The sequence below is a fragment of the Taudactylus pleione genome, unplaced genomic scaffold (assembly GCF_031769625.1).
Source record: "Taudactylus pleione unplaced genomic scaffold, aTauple2 ptg000518l, whole genome shotgun sequence".
Lineage (NCBI taxonomy): Eukaryota > Metazoa > Chordata > Amphibia > Anura > Myobatrachidae > Taudactylus > Taudactylus pleione.
In genome coordinates this window covers 12,676,090-12,695,815 of record NW_028284920.1, presented here as the reverse complement: position 1 = coordinate 12,695,815, position 19,726 = coordinate 12,676,090, and the positions used below count along the sequence as shown (strand labels likewise).

At 42.3% G+C, this 19,726-nt stretch overlaps 2 protein-coding genes across 5 annotated transcripts in view; one reads left to right on the top strand and one right to left on the bottom strand.

Annotated features, from left to right (window-relative positions):
* Window positions 1-1,187: 1,187 nt before the first annotated feature.
* On the bottom strand, window positions 1,188-18,353 carry POLL (DNA polymerase lambda). 4 transcript variants are annotated; one of them, XM_088450528.1, is made up of 9 exons: window positions 18,179-18,353; window positions 14,485-14,602; window positions 12,342-12,639; window positions 10,477-10,645; window positions 8,553-8,870; window positions 5,882-6,055; window positions 5,558-5,686; window positions 2,121-2,289; window positions 1,188-1,712 (listed from the first exon to the last, which is right to left on the bottom strand). In XM_088450528.1, the coding sequence occupies exons 1-9, from the start codon at window positions 18,179-18,181 to the stop codon at window positions 1,351-1,353; spliced, it is 1,740 nt and encodes a 579-aa protein (XP_088306654.1). In that variant the 5' UTR covers window positions 18,182-18,353; the 3' UTR covers window positions 1,188-1,350. The 4 variants fall into 4 exon arrangements, with proteins under 4 accessions (XP_088306654.1, XP_088306655.1, XP_088306656.1 ...); XM_088450529.1 differs by having other exon boundaries at window positions 18,196-18,353; XM_088450530.1 differs by having other exon boundaries at window positions 18,247-18,353.
* The window catches only part of DPCD (deleted in primary ciliary dyskinesia homolog (mouse)), a 31,710-nt gene continuing 30,334 nt past the window's right edge, over window positions 18,351-19,726 (top strand). The window contains exon 1 of the mRNA XM_088450532.1: window positions 18,351-18,604. Within this exon, the coding sequence (XP_088306658.1) occupies window positions 18,541-18,604 (64 nt within the window). The 5' untranslated portion in view covers window positions 18,351-18,540. The remainder of the gene's footprint in view (window positions 18,605-19,726) is intronic.

Sequence of the window (19,726 nt, the reverse complement as noted above, 5' to 3'; positions counted from 1 at the left end):
GAGGCATCCAGTAAACAGACAACTTTCTCCTACTTACGCTGACTAAACACAACTGTGCCATGTCCTGTAATCCCACCATTAGTGATGAATGACCATCATATCTGCATGCAGCTTTCTATTCTTATCCTGTATTGTCAATATATTAGAGGTGATTATTTTACATGCAGCAGAATTTTATCTTAATTCCAAGCGGTCACACCAGGTCTCCTACATGTGTTCCTCCTAAGACACATCCAGCTTCAACTGTCCAACAGAAAAGTTGCCAGTGGAAAATATTATTTATAATGACAAGTATCATTTCCATCTTCTCCGCTGCTCCATTCATGTCCAAACTGCACTATGGAGGACATTATGGTCAGCATTGTGAGACAAAAAGAGCTGATGGCGAAAAGTAAAAATCAACTCCTTCCTGCAACGAGGTAGACGGCAAGGTTACATTCATTGCTAATAAACTCATTTAGAACTAGTGACATCATTATGACATGAGAATCTTTGTGTTTGTGTCTCACTGATTTTTACTAGTACTTAGTGCATGTTTAGGCTGATTATTAGGCCCAAAGCTGTGAGTGCGTGATTTAGTGAATATGATTATTAGGCCCAAAGCCGTGAGTACGTGACTTAGTGAATATGATTATTAGGCCCAAAGCCGTGAGTACGTGATTTAGTGAATATGATTATTAAGCCCAAAGCCGTGAGTGCGTGACTTAGTGAATATGATTATTGGGCCCAAAGCCGTGAGTGCATGACTTAGTGAATATGATTATTGGGCCCAAAGCCGTGAGTGCGTGACTTAGTGAATATGATTATTGGGCCCAAAGCCGTGAGTGCATGACTTAGTGAATATGATTATTGGGCCCAAAGCCGTGAGTACGTGATTTAGTGAATATGATTATTAGACCCAAAGCCGTGAGTGCGTGACTTAGTAAATATGATTATTGGGCCCAAAGCCGTGAGCGCGTGACTTAGTGAATATGATTATTGGGCCCAAAGCCGTGAGCGCGTGACTTAGTAAATATGATTATTGGGCCCAAAGCCGTGAGTGCGTGACTTAGTGAATATGATTATTGGGCCCAAAGCCGTGAGCGCGTGACTTAGTGAATATGATTATTGGGCCCAAAGCCGTGAGCGCGTGACTTAGTAAATATGATTATTGGGCCCAAAGCCGTGAGCGCGTGACTTAGTGAATGTTTAGGCTGATTATTGGGCCCAAAGCTGTGAGTGTGTGAATAATAGCAATGCTGTATTACTCATCCAAGATTACAGGTATTTATAAATAGTTTGATGCCCGCTAAACTAGCCGTCCAGAAGCAAAACTTTCACATGATCTTTTTCATAAAATCATTACTGAATCTACCAATCTCTTTCGTGTGGTTCTCGGAAAGGAAGTCCAAGGACCTCAAATATATGTCTCTCGGTTGGCGTTGGCACAGGGTAGCCGGTGTTGACCTTCACACTCCCATTGCGCACTACGTTGTTGTTCAGGGAGTGCTCAGACAAACTCATGCCCTTGGTCTTGGCCAGAGCACGCATGGAGCGGTTGAAGTGCGCTGAGCCAGTGAAATACATCAGAGCACATGCGAACTCCCCGTAAGGCACAACTATGATGTCCAGTCTTCGGTGTCTTCGTCCCAGTCCCGGCAAGCAACAGACGCCCATGTATTTCTTCTGGCTTCCATTGTCCTCGTGGCTCACCAGATCATCAGTAAGGAATCCTGGGAGGATCAAGAAACAGATGCAAGAGATAGAACATTAAAGATTAAATGGGTGATTTTTATGGAAAAAAAACCAAACAAACAGCAAAGACTCCCATATGTCTTCATCTACTTCTAAACTAAACATAGATATTCTATAATATTCACGATGCCAGGTGATAGAGATCCAGAGATTAATAATGCGTAGGAGTTCTAAAGTGCCGCACTTTATCATTAGCACATCTAAATTACAGGCTTCCCTGTGCATGGATTCCTGGGAGCTGGTTCCTGTTCTTTGATTAATAAATAAGTACAGGCTGGACTCCGAGTGTCCTGTGACACCGCTTGGATGTGATTTGCGATGCAGCCTTTGTTTAAAGTGAATTCATATATTTCTTCTCATCTGACGGACAGGGAACATTTATTTACCTTGCAACTTAAGGCTATCAATGAGTTTGCTGAAAACTCCTTTGTGAGACTTTCCATCAGGATGTGTAATTAAAACGTCTACGTCCCCGCATGTTGACTTTTGTCGCCGGTAAGAGCCGCAAGCCACACTGATTAACTCTGGGTTTATCGCGCTCGCTGTTTTTTTGACCTGGTGAAGAGAAAAAAAGAGGTGCTCAGTATTTTATGCTGTAGATTAAAACAAATAAAATATTTTCCATTCACGGCTATTATAATATTTCACTTTAAGCTTATATAAAAGTTGCATTTTTCCGACCAGAAGACGGCACCGTTCCAAAGCCTGTTTACCTGCCCATAGCATGTGAAACGTATTCACTGTGGAGTAATAAGAAGGGCTACACCTGTACATCTTCTGGCTGGAAAAGAAGCCAATTTCATTAACTCTTCTTTTCATGTATTATGACTGAATATGCCATAAATTAGTGCACCCAACATGCCTGCAGAGCTTTTTTCTAACACTTCCTACATTATTTTAACACTACATAGCCAACAAATAACAAATACAATGGTTTGTACAATCAGCTAGAGACACAATTTGGTGTTCCCCCATACAGACCTCATCATCTTAATAATCTACAGCATAAATCATACAACGATTTACTACTAACCTCAAACTATGCATCAGTCCATGAAACCAGATGGAAGTGGGAGCCTCACATACTGCACAATGTGGAATAAACTAGTGCAGGTCACAACAACCACACTCAGCTAAAAACACCTGTATTGTCCCACTCATTAGGGGTTACTATTAACCTCGCATCAAACCGTAGCTACCAACCACAAATAAGCTTTGATACAGTACAGAACAAGTTAAACTAATGAATGCAATGATCTGATTGGTTACTGCAGGTGTATAGTGCCTTCCATAATTTCCATCTGGTGCATTCAGTACGGGGTAAACCCAAAAGGAGGAAAAAGATGTATAAGTAGGCTTACCATACTATCCCATTAAACCAGGACACTCATGAATTACACAGGTTCTGGGGATGGCTGACTTCAAGCCTGGATTTCACCTGGTTTCACTAAGCCACAGAACCTGTGTAATTCATGAGTGTCTTGGTTTAAAGAGGTAGTTTGGTAAGCCTATGTGTAATCATATTTATTTAAATCAAAGTAATATACATTATATATAAATTAATAATGTATTAATGCTTTTCATGAAAATAAACACTGTACTCAGGAGATAAATATTTCAATCTGGTCTATTACAATCACCCACAAATGCCTCAAAAATGTGTCAAATTTATCCTTAAATTTGGAGATGTCGCTTGTATCACATGACCTATTCTGAGTGCCCTGTGATGGAATGTATGTGACTGCCGGAGGACGCAGTACTTACCCGGATATGAGAATCAGCAACATGCTTAATTTTACACTGCTACCTGAATACTGTACCTCCACTTGTAATATGTATATTATATATACGAATCATTCACAATTCGGGTTGTCCCATTAGGTTTTCTTACATAATCGGAGGCGTCATTGGACACCTGGCGCTTTCTATTACTATGGCTAGTGGTGCAGACCAAATACAGTGTGACCCGTCTCTGTAAGACATTTCACAGATAGTGCCATCAATAAACATACTAAGGGGTTTACAGTTTCCTAATTTGCCTTTTCTGTATTGTATTTCTCTTTATCTCCTTATAACAATTAAGGATCATCTTTCATTAGCAGAATAAACCCATTAATTCTGTCTTGTGGGCCCGGTGACATGCTTAAGAAGATCACAACTCTTTTCTAATGCATATTTTTGTCTCTTTTTAATGAAGATTTCTGAAGACCTGCTACACTGCAATTGAGTGCAAAACCCCCCCAAGATCTTGATGTGACATACAGCAAGGACAGTGGCTAATCCCTTAATCCCTTCTTTCTGCTAAGCATCACCCACAGGGGCCTAGAGACCCGGGACAAGTAATCCAATCAACAACAACAATAGGGCCCGGCTCCTCCCCCCGCAGCAGCCACAACAACCTGGCTGACTTTTCAAAAGACGGGGAGTGGAGAATAAAGGTACTTGAAATTGGAAAAGTCATTCTTGAAAATCTTTTACGTGACAACCGTGTTTGAACAAAAAGGGAGGGGCGGCAGTGGGGGGGAATGAGCCTTTGGCCTTTAATCATACGCATGGGAACAAGTTTCTCAGTGGGGTCCAGTGCGGTGCGCATTCTTTGAGGTCAGACTCTGTGGCTGAGTGACAGCGTCGCAATGACCGATGCTTCCACGGTGATGGGTGTATGCAGGTGTAACATAAAGCGGCCCGTTCCAACCCACCCCGAGGGATCCTGTCACTCAACACCAACGTTCCAGCTCCGCTGCCTTTCATTTACTCCAACAGACTGTCTTTGAAATAGTGTGTCCTGATGATCATCACAAAGAGCTGTGCTCTTATAGAAGCTTGTGGGAGAGAAAACCTTTTCTTAACAGAATATATTAAGGTTGTGACCGAATAATAGAAGAGAGAGAAATTTTCGGAGGCAAAAGGCACAAATACCCTGAAAACAAAAGCCGGAGTAAAGCGGAGTTTATCTGCACAGCTTGACCATGTCTTCTGGTTCCATTCCCAGCAGCAAAAGATCTCAGATGTAGCTTAACCTTATTTTAATCAACTTTTCTAAAAGAAAGTCCAGGAATTTGTTCATAGATTGCCAACTATTTATTAACAAAGTGACACCCTATTATGTCCCAGCTGCATTCTGTGCTTTGTAGCGGCTGCACCTTGGTTGTATTGCGGTGTATTCATGGCCACCAGAAAGGACACACAATATACAAGCTGAACTAAACAGAGGCAGACCTCCAAGTGGAGAACCTAAGCGAGCTCCAGATAAATACAAGTACAGGCTGGGAAGGAGGTGTACGGACAATACAGGTGAGGCAGGCGTCCCAAGACTCTTGCAGTGCAGTCTTCATATAAGACATAACTCGTGGGACTCGATCGACCAAAGCAACTAGTCATACATAGAAAAAAAATTCTATTTCCATCACCAAACACAGCAAACAGATACTTTCTTTTGAGACACTTTCCCTTTATCTGGTTCACTTGATGTTAGTTTGCAACCCTGAAAAATATCCATTGCTCTCAACAGGGCTATTGTAGATGGACAACTAGAGCTGTGGCACATTCTAGCCATACAGGTTGAATGCTTTGCTGCACATGATTTATAGGAGGTAACAATGTAATGAACGCTCCACCAAAAATCAAAGTTGTCCAGAGAAGAGTAAACTAACTATAATTTTAGTTTTGAAAGTATTTCTTGATTAATTGCATATGTCAGTGAAGGCGACACACACAATCGCATGCACGTGCGCACTCCCACCCACACACACACACACAGATATGAGGATTACCCTCAGACAAGCAACGTACGGTTTCCAATTTATGAATATAATGGTCTTACAGTTTGTTCGATCTCTCCAGCCTCTTCCCTGGACATGCGATCTAGGAAGTCCTCATAATATTTCAAGCCAATGGCCTGTTGTGCGGTGAGACTTGCCTTTGTGCGAATGTCATCCAGAGTCCGAAATCCCTGAGGAACACAGATAACAGGCTTACAGACACTCCAAAATGCTTCTTACAAGACTTTACTTCTGCAAAGACTAATAATGATAACCATAAAACAACATTTTGTTATGGTAAATAAGTGACGTCAGGAAGACATCTTTGAAAGAAGACTATAAACACCATGACGATATGTAATTAGGTTGATTATCACAGCGCACACCTGCTGGTACCAGCTTTGGGCTGTCTTTACACCTGCTCCCCAGATGTTAGAGAACACCTCCAGGCTGGCGATGTTGTCACTCATGTGGTCTAGTTTGCGCAGGTGTCCGCTGTCCAGTATTTCATCAATTTTCTCAACCATTTTCTTACCAATCCCGGGGATTTTAGCTGCTTCCTACAAACAAAATACAGGTGTACAGCCTGGTGGATGATAGCTATAATTAGATTAACACTTTAAATGGTTTCTGCCATGAGTGAGCTGCAGTTACATCATGTTGGAGCAGAAGAGGAAAAATCAGTATAAAGTCATTTACTCCCTATTCTCAATTTTAATCTTGTTCACATGGAACTATGGGGCAGATGTATCAAAGCTTGGAGAGAGATAAAGTACCAACCAATCAGCTCCTGTCATTTTACAGACTGTCTTTAAAAATGACAGTTAGTAGCTGATTGGTTGGTACTTTGGGATAGATGTATTATAGCGGCCACTATAACTCTTCCTGATGCGCTTCTTTACCGAGGCAAAGCAAAAAGCACTACCGATGTGATGTATTAACATCTCATCTGCCAGAGTGGGGGATTAAAACTACCCCACTCCGGCGATCCCTGCCTGAGCACACAGTGCATCAGCCTAGTGCCGATGCGCTGTGTGTCCCTTCCCAGCCGGTTCCACTGGGCATGCACAGGATCTCGCAATCATCGCAAAATCTCACGCGCAACCCGGAGCCGGCAGCCGCCGCAGCACAGTGCTGTCCCTGCTGTGGTGATGGGGCAACGACAGCTGCAGCTGTCAATATCGAAAGATGCAGTTATTGGAACAGTGATTGCCACTGATCATTCATACATTGCCCAGTATACAGGGCCGGTCTGCCAATCTGGCAAATGCCAGAAGGGCCGATGGACAGATGGGCCAGTCCGGCGTCAAACCCCGGCCGAGCAGCTCCACCTTACAGCGATCTGCTTGGCCGGGGTTACTAAAAGACGGAGGCGTGCCACGTGGCCAGGCCCCCGTGACTCTCAGCACACTTTGCGAGACGTGTCCATGCCCATTTTGAGATGTGGCCACACCCCTTTTGCGGACGCATGCGCAGGAGGACTGCCAAGGCTGCCAGGCAGCCCCAGTCCTTCCCTGCCAGCATATAAGCGACTTATAGACAGCTGCGCCGATAATGACAGGGGCGCATAACGCCCAACCCTACAGTAATACACGGGGGAGAAGCGATATCAGTGCATATAACGACGTGCGCTAATATCACTCCTCCCCATATTGTCACTTCATACATCTCCCCCTTTATCTCTCTCCACGCTTTGATACATCTCCCCCTATTAATCATTCCTGGTAAGATTTACCTATTCAATTGTTTATACTATATGCTGCCTTTACAGTGTCACCTATTATAGGATACTGACATTCATTCTTTTTATAATAATAAATCATTACTATTACTTATATTATTTTTACACAATATTATTTAGCCGCTCTTCTCCTTGCGGTGGCACATGAACAAACAAGGAAAGTTTTTGTTTTAGGGCCAGGGACATTGACTAGTCGTCCAAGGTCACAATAGAAGAGACACTTGGATTTAAATATTGGTTACTCCTTTCTATAGAAACTAAGAAGTCTATTCCTATTATTAAAGAACTCCGGGTGCAAATGTATTACCAGTATTGCCTATTACTAAAGCTGGCAGGGCAGCGGGAGATCAGGGTCTATGGGCTATCCAAACTCCCTGCAGCCCGTGATGGGGCATTAGTTAATTTAAACATTGCTTCCAATGTTTTCCCACATATAATGTAATAGCGTATTTATTCTAAAATGCAATTAAAAAAAAAAGTGCAGAAAATGGTTACTGAAAGGTAAGGGAGAAAGCCCTGGAGGAGAGATAAAACATACTTGAAATATTTATTTTGTTGATTTATGGTCACCTTTCTAAAAAATCATTTGAACATAAAAAAAATTAAAATCACACCAAATACTGGGCCTGATCCAGCAGCATAAGCAATTGCAACTACGTTTGCAGATTGTCCGATTGTTCAGCACTGCGCGTGCGCTGCGATTACGCATGCACGTAGGAATCCATCGCAGAGTGAGTGACAGACAGTGAGAGTTTGAGGGTGGTGACGGGGAAGCGGTTGAAGAAACGCAGGCGCGCCTGTCCGTTTTGAACGCCGTTGCATGGGTGTGCATAAATTAGCCATTGCCTGCGCAGCCTGAGTACTCACAGTGTGCGGCGAGACTTGCAGTTCTGTGACTGGTGAGACCCGCTGTATTTGTGCGTGACGGGCCGATGCGCTTCCATGTTACCGATGTATACGCAGGACTGCGAGGCATTACGGATGTGAGAAAGTAGCAGTGGGCGTCTCTACGCTAGCTGAGCAGTGGCAAACATTCGCATATTTTCGCAGCTGCACTGCGTGCGATTACGCAGCTGCGATCCATACTGAATCAGACCCACTGTCAACAGAATTTCTGCATTTATTTTAGATCTGCATAATACATTTTACTATAATTTTAAGTAACTTTTCCATCACTTTAGATCTTTGTCAGAATATTCTCCAATATATGTAAAAATACTAACACTTAAGTCACAGATACTGCTCAATGTAGTGTTAATTAATAATACTACTGAATATACTATTTTAATATGCATTATTGTATTGGGTCTCTTTACCTGTGCGGAAGTGACTGTTTTATGGTAACTTTTAAGTGAATTTATAGCTTTTGAATAACCCAGAGATCTCCAGCGGTCGCCTTGCACAGAGTAAGCCTTCGCCAGCACCTCCAGCTTGTCTGTGATAAACCGGTTGTGATTCTCCCTCTTGCTCTCAGAAGAGTAAGCGCACACCCACTTCCCGGCCACTGTTGGCGCCTCATCGCCGGCCTTTTCATGTTCTGTGCTCTCTGCAAGATGTTGGCCAAACATTAATGCATCCAGGTCTCCTTGAGTAACGCTGACATCTTCTCCATCGCTGCCCTCATCCTCTGATGTCTTCATAGAGAAAAATAAATCTCAATATTAGCTAACATGATAAATATTCTTATTAAAAATGTGCTTGTTGGGAGAATGCAGTGTAGCTTAACTGGGATGTAGTTTATATCCCGGCTGTCGGGATGCGGCGCCGGAATCCCGAAACCAGTCAGAATCCCGGCGTCAGCCCCCCGACCGCTGACGGTAAGTATTGGGGTTAGGGGGAGGGTTAGGCCCTAGGGGGATCGTTAGGCCCTAGGGGGAGGGTTAGGCAGCAGAGGGAAAAGTTAGCTTTAGGTTGCAGGGGATGGGAGGGTTAGGTTTAGGCTGCGGGGAGGGAGGGTTAAGGTTAGGTTTAGGGGTAGGGTTGGGATACTTGCCGACAGGTGTCGGTATCCTACCCCTCTCGGGATGCCGGCGTCGGTATTCTGACTACCGGGATCCTGAGCACCGGCATCCCGTACCCAACCCGCTTAATTAGATGGTCTTAAAATAAATGCAAATTTACGTTAAGATTTAAAACATGCAGTAGTTTGGGAGCCTATACATTCTACTTATACTGTACCTTCAGTTTGTGCACAGGTTGTACTACTAAGGCAGACATTGAGAAGACCACTAAAATGCAACCAGGAGCCATAAGTGTACAATATATTGTTAAGCAGAGTTTGACATTCCACCGTCCCTGTGATAAAACTTAAAGCATTACCTCCCCAATCCATTACGTACAGCTAAAGCCCCTCTCACTGCATTTGATACAGGTCAAACATGGAAATTAAACTGCCCACCCATGTCACTCACACAAAATGGGACTGTTCCTTGCGCTCGCATGGTTTTCACCCAGTTATTGCCCATTTAATGGAAATTGCAGTCCATCAATAGACAGATCCGTTTGCAGTAGCGATCTCTGTCACCTAGTGTAGTCTGATCTGGTGCATGCACAGTTGCAGATTTCCTTTTCGCTCATATGCATTATGCTGAAGTCCACAATCAAGAAACGCCAATCCATGGTCAACGATTATCGCCTACCGTTGACGGATCGGGGAATAACAGCATGTTAAAAAACCTTTACTCGCTGATCCTTATAATTTTTTGGTGATTCGAGGATTTCCAACATGTTGAGTTTCCCCGATTCCCCCACCCCATTCGAACATGGAGTAGGGGGCAATACATCGTAGATGTATGGGCATCATTAGTCTCTGGCACAGAAATAAGCAGTGTATTGTGTATAAACGACAGCAATACATTTTATTTTTAGCCTTTTTTCTGTCTTAATAAAAGTTGTTTTTGCATCACTCTGCTCCCACTCAAGATAAGGTCGTTATGACTTTGCTTATAGTCATGGTGATAGTCAGGCAATTAGCATAATTCGCATACTAACTCAGGCAGCTCCCCTCAGACTGTTCAACCGGACCCTCCAAAAAAGAGGTCTCTATAAAACGAAGCCATCAGAACCTAATGCAACATGTAAGGATTAGTTCCCTATAAATTAACCTATATTGCCACATTCTGCACTGACATTCAACCGTCTAATTGTTTCATAATGAGAGGTGCTTCTTTGTAGACAGGAGTTCGCATTAACCAGTAGATTTGCTGCAGAAGCAGAACGATATAAGGGTGGATACCCCACCTGTCCTTTAAACACTTTGCCATCAGTCAGTGTGGTAGAGACGTCAGGAGCCGGTTGTGTGTGTGAGCAGCTGGCTATGGCGTGTGGTACTTCATCATGTGGTTTCCTGTCACTCACAGGGCCCTGGTTCCTTTGTTCAGTCTCTGCCTGGTTCTTCACATCCAGGTACCTGCGGCACGATTATAGTTATTTAAAGAATCATCTTTACTTGCGGTCCTATTGAAGTCTCAGACACACAGTACTTTTATGCCCAGAGGGGAAATACCTGACATAAATGGATGTAGGAACATAACTATTATGTGATGATAGGAAATCTTGGGCGCAGATTCTAGGAAAACGAGATGAAGCTTTCAGGAAGTCAATTATAAATATTTACCAACACGGAAACATCCCTGGGCACAGCTGGTAGTATAAAAGCTGTGACTGACAACATCATAACTGCATTATTTACAGTGCCAGACTACCAGCCGCTTCACATCCTGCTCCTAGTTTAAGTATCGTACACAAAAATAGCTCCTCAATCACCCACACTTCAAAGAAGGTAATTAAGTATTCTGCTTTCTTATGTTTGTGTCCCACATACATTGATGTATTACATTTAAGATTGCTCACTGATCACTAGGAATTTGCTTTGCTCCTTCTAGGTATCACAGATCTTTCTATCATCAGCAAAAGGACACTCTCTCTTGTAGGCTACATGTAATATAAGGTGAACAAAGCAGGACCCAGCTCTGACCCAGGAGGTGCTCCACCGGTTACCAGGCCTTCATTGGCACTTACACCATTGGCTACAACACTCAGGGCCTGATTCAGCGTTTTACGCGGACCCGATGGTTTACGTACAACTCCGATGTTTGAAAATCTGCGCATGCCTGCAGGATCTGTACTGTGCATGTGCAGAACTCCTGCTGCCAGCTCGCTCACAGTGCCCGAATGCCACAACATGACTGACAGACTATGGCCCTTTGGGGGCGGAGCGGCGTCAGCCAGCGTCCCAGATAACAGAGACGTGTCGGACGCTTTTTCTGGGCGTGCTGTAGACAGTGGCTGCGTCCTTGTACTCAGCTGCGTGAAACCACCGTCCATCCCGAGTAACCTGATGGTTACTCAGAGCAGCTATGTTTGCGCAGAATGATCCGATGCTGCATCTTTGGATGCAGCTGCCGATCACATAAGCCGGTAGGTGGCGTCTATTTAAACAAAACGCTTCCTGTGGCATTTCAATATTATTGCACAGTTGCAGCAGCTGTGTAAGAGCGTTCAACTCTGAATCCGGGTCTCATTCTCCAGGTCTTTATCTATTCCACCACTGCTCTGTGTTCTTCCTAAGATATGTCAATTTAAGCCCCTTTACTCTATGACAGGGGTGGGCAATAAGCCCCCCCCTCCCAGTTGTTATAGAACTACACATCCCAGCATACCCTGCCACAGTTTTGCTATTTGGCCATTCTAAAACTATTGCAAGGCAATAGTTCAACAACAGCTGGAGGGCCGCTAATTGCCCACCCCTGTTCTATGATATGGCAAGTTTCCCTGTTACTATGTGTATTCACTGTACGGTGAGGAAAGATTTGCATGATTCCGAGGAGCTGTCTTATTTACATTATGTTATATACAGTACATTAGGTAACATGTATCTACAATCATAATAACAGCAGTATATATATTAGAAGTAGTCCATGATACTATTCCATTAATAGATTTCAGATAAGTAATACATTATATACATATTCTAACTTCAACAAACGTCTTATACCATATGGCTTCTAGTTTTTTAAACGAATAATCAGTAAACAAAAAATTAAATACTAATATTAAATAAGGTGTTATTATAGTAACAAAGAACGTCTGATAGTTGTACATACCGATCTGGGATGAAGAGGCTGTACCCTGTTGTGTTTACAATCTTCTTCTCTTTTATACACAGGCTCAACCAGCTGGACTTCACAAGCTGCACACCTACGGGGAGCTTCTGCAGCTTCAGCAGGCGGAAAGCGCGGTCGCAGACCATTCCTTCGTCTATTATAATGTGTGTCACCTCAGGGCAAAACTGGGCAGAAACCTGACCGCCATTTTGAATAATCTGATTTTGAAATATTCCGGATCTGGCCTGGCCAATTCCTGCCTGAAGGATGTGTGCATGCACTCCCGCGAAAAAAAATTCTGGATAAAAGAACAAAAGATTTAGTGGTAGCGTAAACCTTTGTAGATTGGAGTACACAATAAAACAGCTGTGACTACAATGCTGAAAGCTACAAAAAAAAAAAAAAAGCAAAACGCAACTACCACTGAGGGAGTAATAGAGGGACATCTATATGTAACCTTCGATAAAACAAAAACCATAGTAACATACATAAACACTTTCAATAGTGCAACACATAGTATAAGCTTGCTACATACGAGAAATGATATATGTATTGTGGAGTTTGTGCGTTTTCCTTTGGTTTATATATGTTTCATCCCATAGTCCAAAACATATTGCTAGGCTGAGCTTCTTGTGAATAAAATTGGCCCTAGAGTACATGCCTGAGGGAGGGACTGTAGGTATTAGCTCTTAAGTTCCACTGGGACAGGGAGTGGTGTGACTGAACAAATATTACACTGAAAGAGTATGCATACCGCGAAACGCGTGGCAGATTTATTCGTGCAAAATGCCCTGTTATTTTATGCTTTATTTTATGCTTTATTTTTATCTACATTTTAAGTTTTATTAATTTGTTACCTGTTTCTGTCTACTTCTCATTTTATATTGACCCTGTGAAGTGAATATTTGTGGAAAGCAGAAGAAAAGCTCCAGGACGTATTATATGGATTTATAAAAAAATAAATAAAAAAATGTTTCCATCTTTAAATTTGACAGAATGGACTCCCTTTCATTTTATATAGCTCACAACATTCAGTAAGAACGACCTTGGATTAATGAAAAAGCTTTGAATAATATTGGAATAGTACGTTGACAATCACTGTGGTCTAAAGTCAGTGCCAGAGAAAAGATTTGTTACTTTATACCTTCTGTAGTAATACCTACTGACTGAGGATGTGACACAGTATTATGGCTATGGCTGCTCTATTTGCTGGAGGCAACTACAGATCACAAAGTACAGTGTAAGATAGGACACAGAAGTCCATAGATTTCCCCATTCTCAAAAGGGAGACTGCTGTGCATAGAGCAGGTTTAAGGCTGGTGCCAGTGAACTAAATAAGGTCTGTACTTCTTTTTTGCTAGTATTACCACATATTCATTAATATAGCCCTAAACATTCTTATTACCTACTTATGGAGGCCACTGAAATAGCCACCAAAACAGCACATATTAGTATCACTATTTTCAAACTAATAGAAAACACATGTATCATTGTTTTGTAATTACTACTGGATCTAACATCTCTGTAATCTGAATTACATAACCCAGGAGTGGGGAATCTTTTTTCCGCTGAGGGCCATTTTGATATATAAAACATTATTCAAGGGCCCGGTGCAGGCCATGCCGATGCCCACAAAGGGCGTCGCCACAATCGCCGGTGATTACAGCAATGCCCGAAGCATCCTGAGGATGATCAGGAGAGCTGTAAGGGCAGCGGTGTGACTGTCTGAAACGTTCCGAAGGACACTCCAGGCAACACTGCTGCATAGATTCTATCTGCCATTCTAGGCACCCTTCTAGCCACATAAGGCTAGCAGAAAAAAGCTCAGAGGGCCAGACCAAATTACTCCGCAGGCCATATACGGTCATCTGTTCCCCATCCCTGACTTAAGCCATCACTGCCTGAAACAGCTAACTCAGACAGCCCTAAGATGTGTACTGTATCTGTTTTACTGTACATCGCATACTAGATAATTGGATTATTTTACCATGAAATAAGTTAACAATTATGGTTAAAATTTGCAATGTAACTGGAAGTTGTGACCATTTAGATATATGAAGCTCTGTAGATTTTTGCATGATAATTGTGAGATGTACAAAAGTTGAACATGTATAGACGACACGGGTAACATACTACATCTTACCTTGAACAGCAACATCTGCTTTGATCTTTTTGGTGTCCTGAGTGGAATTGCTGCTTTCTCTCAGCCTCTTTACTTTGGGGAAAGCTTTAACAATGCCTCTCGGTTCCATGCACACACACTAATGAAAAAATAAACAGAAACTATAACGAAAATATCAACTAAATGAGATACAGTACTTTTCTGTAATAAATACATAAAAGACAAAAATGTCTCCATATATAATGATACAATTATAATTTAGTACAAACAATCACAACAAACTAGTAACAGGTATGGAAACATTACAATTAACAATACAAACACTACAGTACTCCGTACAGTATAGAGACTCCTCTGGTGCTGCCATATTACTAAGGCTCCGGAGTCAGGAGGGAGCAGCCTGTTATCATTGCCTCCAAAGCTAAAGATGCATTTCCGTACAGCACAATCTAATAACTTTACATAAACTGTGTGAAGTACAAACTTAGTAATGTAACCAATAGCAGTGCATATGATGTCTCCTACTACTTTTATTTGCCCCGTAGTTAGAACTTTTTTTGCGTGATGAGCTATGTGACCCGGCATCAAACTATGGGCCTGATTCAGCAAGGATCGCAAGTGTGATTACGCACGCAGATGGGCGAATGATGTGCTCTGCGCATGCATGGCAGTTCGCATTTGCAAACCAGCATCTGCGATCGGAACTGCGATCGCAGAGACTACGCAGACCCATCGCAGAGTGACTGACAAGGAGTACCATTTGTGGGTGGTGACGGGGGGGGGGGCGGCGAAACGCAGGCGTGCCAGTGCGTTTGGACGCCGTTGCAGGGGCGTGCATAAATAATCCACTGCGATGCCCTAGAAATTGGACCTCTGTTACTAACACATTTAATAACCAGAGCTAACAGAGCAGGATGGCCTTCTGTTCCATCAATCATTTACTAATAAACTCCACCTTCATATAAATAGTAACAGTTCTTCTCACACGTCTCTCTGTGGTTATGACCTGGAATCAGCTTCACACTGCAATTCCTCCCATCAGTTACAGAAAAGCGTGAATTGTACGTAGACTTGCAGGGGGCCATGTGTAACACTATTATGTAACTAATCTCATGTGATGATGGCACATGGCAGAACGTGAATGACTGCTGGTCAGTCACCAGCATAGTCATAGCGGAAAAAATATATATAGGATGAATCTCTGTGTGACGAACGGGACGTTTGCATACATTTAAGTATGTGAACTGTTTCTAAGTTTATTAAAAATTGCAGACGGAACGGTTTACTGTAGTGAATTTGTTTTGGTGTATATTTTCCACTATCAAAGGGAGGAGGGTTAGGTTTACGGTGCGGGGAGGTTAGGTTCAGGCCCCAGTGAGGGAGGGTTAGGGAGAGGGGGAGGGTTAGGATACCTACCTACAGGTATTGGTAGCCTAACACTGTTGGGATTCTGAATGCCGAGATCCCGTACCCATCCCCAAAGGACATGTATCCATCACTAGTGGGGCTGAGAACATGTATTTATACATACATGAAACTGTGTTTAATAATCACAAGGACCTATGGCCAGAACTTGCCACAAATTAACCCAGTTGTCTTACTACATACTAAAGCACAAAGCAAATAAAACTAAAAATAAATAAGCCAAAGTCATTTTCTTCCAATAAAATGCCTTTCTAAATGTATAGAAGATATGGAAGATACATTTTTACAGTTTCATTTTAAAATCTTCAGATCTTTATACCATCTTGCATTATTTATTTACAAATCATGTTTCCAAGATGACATGTGAGTATATATACTGTGACTGTTATTCATGTCTTCAAGCTCCCGGGACATGAGTATATATACTGTGACTGTTATTCATGTCTTCAAGCTCCCGGGACATGTGAGTATATATACTGTGACTGTTATTCATGTCTTCGAGCTCCCGGGACATGTGAGTATATATACTGTGACTGTTATTCATGTCTTCGAGCTCCCGGGACATGTGAGTATATATACTGTGACTGTTATTCATGTCTTTAAGCTCCCGGGACATGTGAGTATATATACTGTGACTGTTATTCATGTCTTCAAGCTCCCGGGACATGTGAGTATATATACTGTGACTGTTATTCATGTCTTCGAGCTCCCGGGACATGTGAGTATATATACTGTGACTGTTATTCATGTCTTCAAGCTCCCGGGACATGTGAGTATATATACTGTGACTGTTATTCATGTCTTCAAGCTCCCGGGACATGTGAGTATATATACTGTGACTGTTATTCATGTCTTCGAGCTCCCGGGACATGTGAATATATATACTGTGACTGTTATTCATGTCTTCAAGCTCCCGGGACATGTGAGTATATATACTGTGACTGTTATTCATGTCTTCAAGCTCCCGGGACATGTGAGTATATATACTGTGACTGTTATTCATGTCTTCGAGCTCCCGGGACATGTGAGTATATATACTGTGACTGTTATTCATGTCTTCGAGCTCCCGGGACATGTGAATATATATACTGTGACGGTTATTCATGTCTTCAAGCTCCCGGGACATGAGTATATATACTGTGACTGTTATTCATGTCTTCAAGCTCCCGGGACATGTGAGTATATATACTGTGACTGTTATTCATGTCTTCAAGCTCCCGGGACATGTGAGTATATATACTGTGACTGTTATTCATGTCTTCAAGCTCCCGGGACATGTGAGTATATATACTGTGACTGTTATTCATGTCTTCAAGCTCCCAGGACATGCGAGTATATAATCTGTTACTGTTATTCATGTCTTTAAGCTCCCAGGACATGTGAGTATATATACTGTGACTGTTATTCATGTCTTCGAGCTCCCAGGACATGTCAGTATATATACTGTGACTGTTATTCATGTCTTTAAGCTCCCAGGACATGTGAGTATATATACTGTGACTGTTATTCATGTTTTCAAGCTCCCAGCACATGTGAAAGCAGAAGAATTAGATACATTCTGAAATCATGTAAAGAAAATGTACAGCTAACACTTCAGCATCAAACCATGAAGTTATAATGTAAGCTTTGTTATTAGTTATGTGATCAAGTAGATGGCTAGTGAATGTACAGATCACTCCACACAGTAAACTGGACAGTAGTATTAAATATCTAGTTATAGACTACTGCTAAGATTTAATGACACAAGCAAAAGAGGGTTCTCAATCTCTGCGCTGTAATTGTAGGGCGCTGTAAGACCCTACATATACTGTACATAGTTGCAAATATTTTAATTAATTTCCAGGTTGACTTTACTGCAGACCTGACACCTGAGCGCATCAAGCAGGATACTGTCCTGGCTGGCTCCTGACAACTACAATCCTTATCGATAACAGTATTTTTTGTATATTGCATCTTTAATACTCTTCAATTGATATTGATGGAAAAAGGCTGGATGATAAGAATTACATAGGACATAATATTTTATTGTGCTGCTGTACATTTCCATGGACAAAGCAGAGCTGGGGCAGTGGCAGCTCAGGTCATGCACTGTGTATCGCCAGCTGTTGGGGCACTACAGATCCCACACTGCATGCTAGCCCAAAGCATGCTGGGCCTTTCAGAGATTACCATTTGTACTACTGTACCTATAGATTGGTTTTAGGCAACCAGTGGATCTGCGGGTGTGGCGGACTACAAGTCCCAGCATGCCAGACATAACAAGAACAGTAAGAACAGACATTAGGATCACCATAAGCAGCAGGGAACCTGTGTATGTAGTTCTGTAGGACGACAACTCTCGATGTGTTCTCTGCTTACCCCGCTATGACTTTTGTTTATACAGCAGTCCGGCAGTAGGGATTACTTTACTAGGTCACTGCCGCTTCCGGATAACCCGGATATGGTTGGAGCCCGGGCAGCAGTGTTCCCGGTGTCAGTATTATTATTGCTGCACACGGCCGGGCTGGCCGCCAGCAGCTGATAAGCAGGGCACTGTACATTTCCGGGTGTAGGCCTGAGTAACGTTGTCATAGTAACGGGCAGCGGTTATTGGGGGTTGTCATGGTGACCTGCTGGTTGCTATAGGGACGTGTAGTGTTGCCAGTAGTAAAGATGGCGGCGCAGCAGTGGCTGGAGAGTCTGAGAGCCGCTAAGAAGACCTGTCTCCTGCAAGACGGTGACTGTTATATCTATGTAGCATTTAATGTGTACATCCCATAACCTCATATGTAACCTTTCATGTGTGCTTCCCATTATTTCATATGTCGTTTTACATGTATTCTTCACATACCTTCATATGTAACCTTACATGTTTGCTTCACATAGCTTCATATGTAACCTTACATGTGCTTCCCATAAGCTTCATATTTAACCTTACATGTGTGCTCCCCATAGTTTCATATGTAACCTTACATGTTTGCTTCATAAGTAACCTTACACGTGTGCTTCACATAGCTTCATATGTAACCTTACATGTGTGCTTCCCATAGCTTCATATGTCGTTTTACATTTATACTTCACATACCTTCATATGTAACCTTACATGTGTGCTTCCCATAGTTTCATATGTAACCTTACATGTGTGCTTCCCATAACTTTGTATGTAAGCTTAAATGTGTGCTTCATGTAACCTTTTATGTGTGCTACCCATTATTTCATATATCATTTTACATTTATACTTCCCAGGACATCACAAACCTTCATAAGTAACCTTACATGTGTGCTTCCCATACCTTCATATGTAACCTTACATGTGTGCTTCCCATAGCTTCATATGTAACCTTACATGTGTGCTTCCCATAGCTTCATATGTAACCTTACATGTGTGCTTCCCATAGCTTCATATGTAAGCTTACATGTGTGCTTCCCATTATTTCATATGTCATTTTACATGTATACTTCCCAGGATATCACAAACCTTCATATGTAACCTTTCATGTGTGCTTCCCATAACTTCATATGTAACCTTACATATAAACAAGGGTTTATTTTTGGTCAGAAGCCAGTCAACCCGGCAGCACTAGCCTCAATGTTTCTCTAGAGTTATCCATGGATGGGAATAGGCAGAATGGTTAGGCCAGCCAGTTAAAAATGGAACTTATGACATATACGTGCTGCATGATTGATGGATGTACTCTACATACCCGAAAATAGCAAGGTATTTCAGATTGGTTTTAGAGGGAAGAAAAGGGCTGAGTGCGGTCAAGCGCTTCTACAGTATTACATGCTTCCCCCTGGGATCATGTTACATTCCCTCTTTTTTGGGGGCGAGGCAAACACTGTCCTTATTTGCATCTAG

Excerpts from the sequence above, each read along its gene's own strand:
- POLL (XM_088450528.1), bottom strand. Across the intron at positions 5,687-5,881 it reads CCCAAAGCTGGTACCAGCAG|GGATTTCGGACTCTGGATGA; the intron begins GTGTGCGCTGTG and ends TGTGTTCCTCAG. Across the intron at positions 2,290-5,557 it reads CTGGAGAGATCGAACAAACT|GTCAAAAAAACAGCGAGCGC; the intron begins GTAAGACCATTA and ends TCTCTTCACCAG.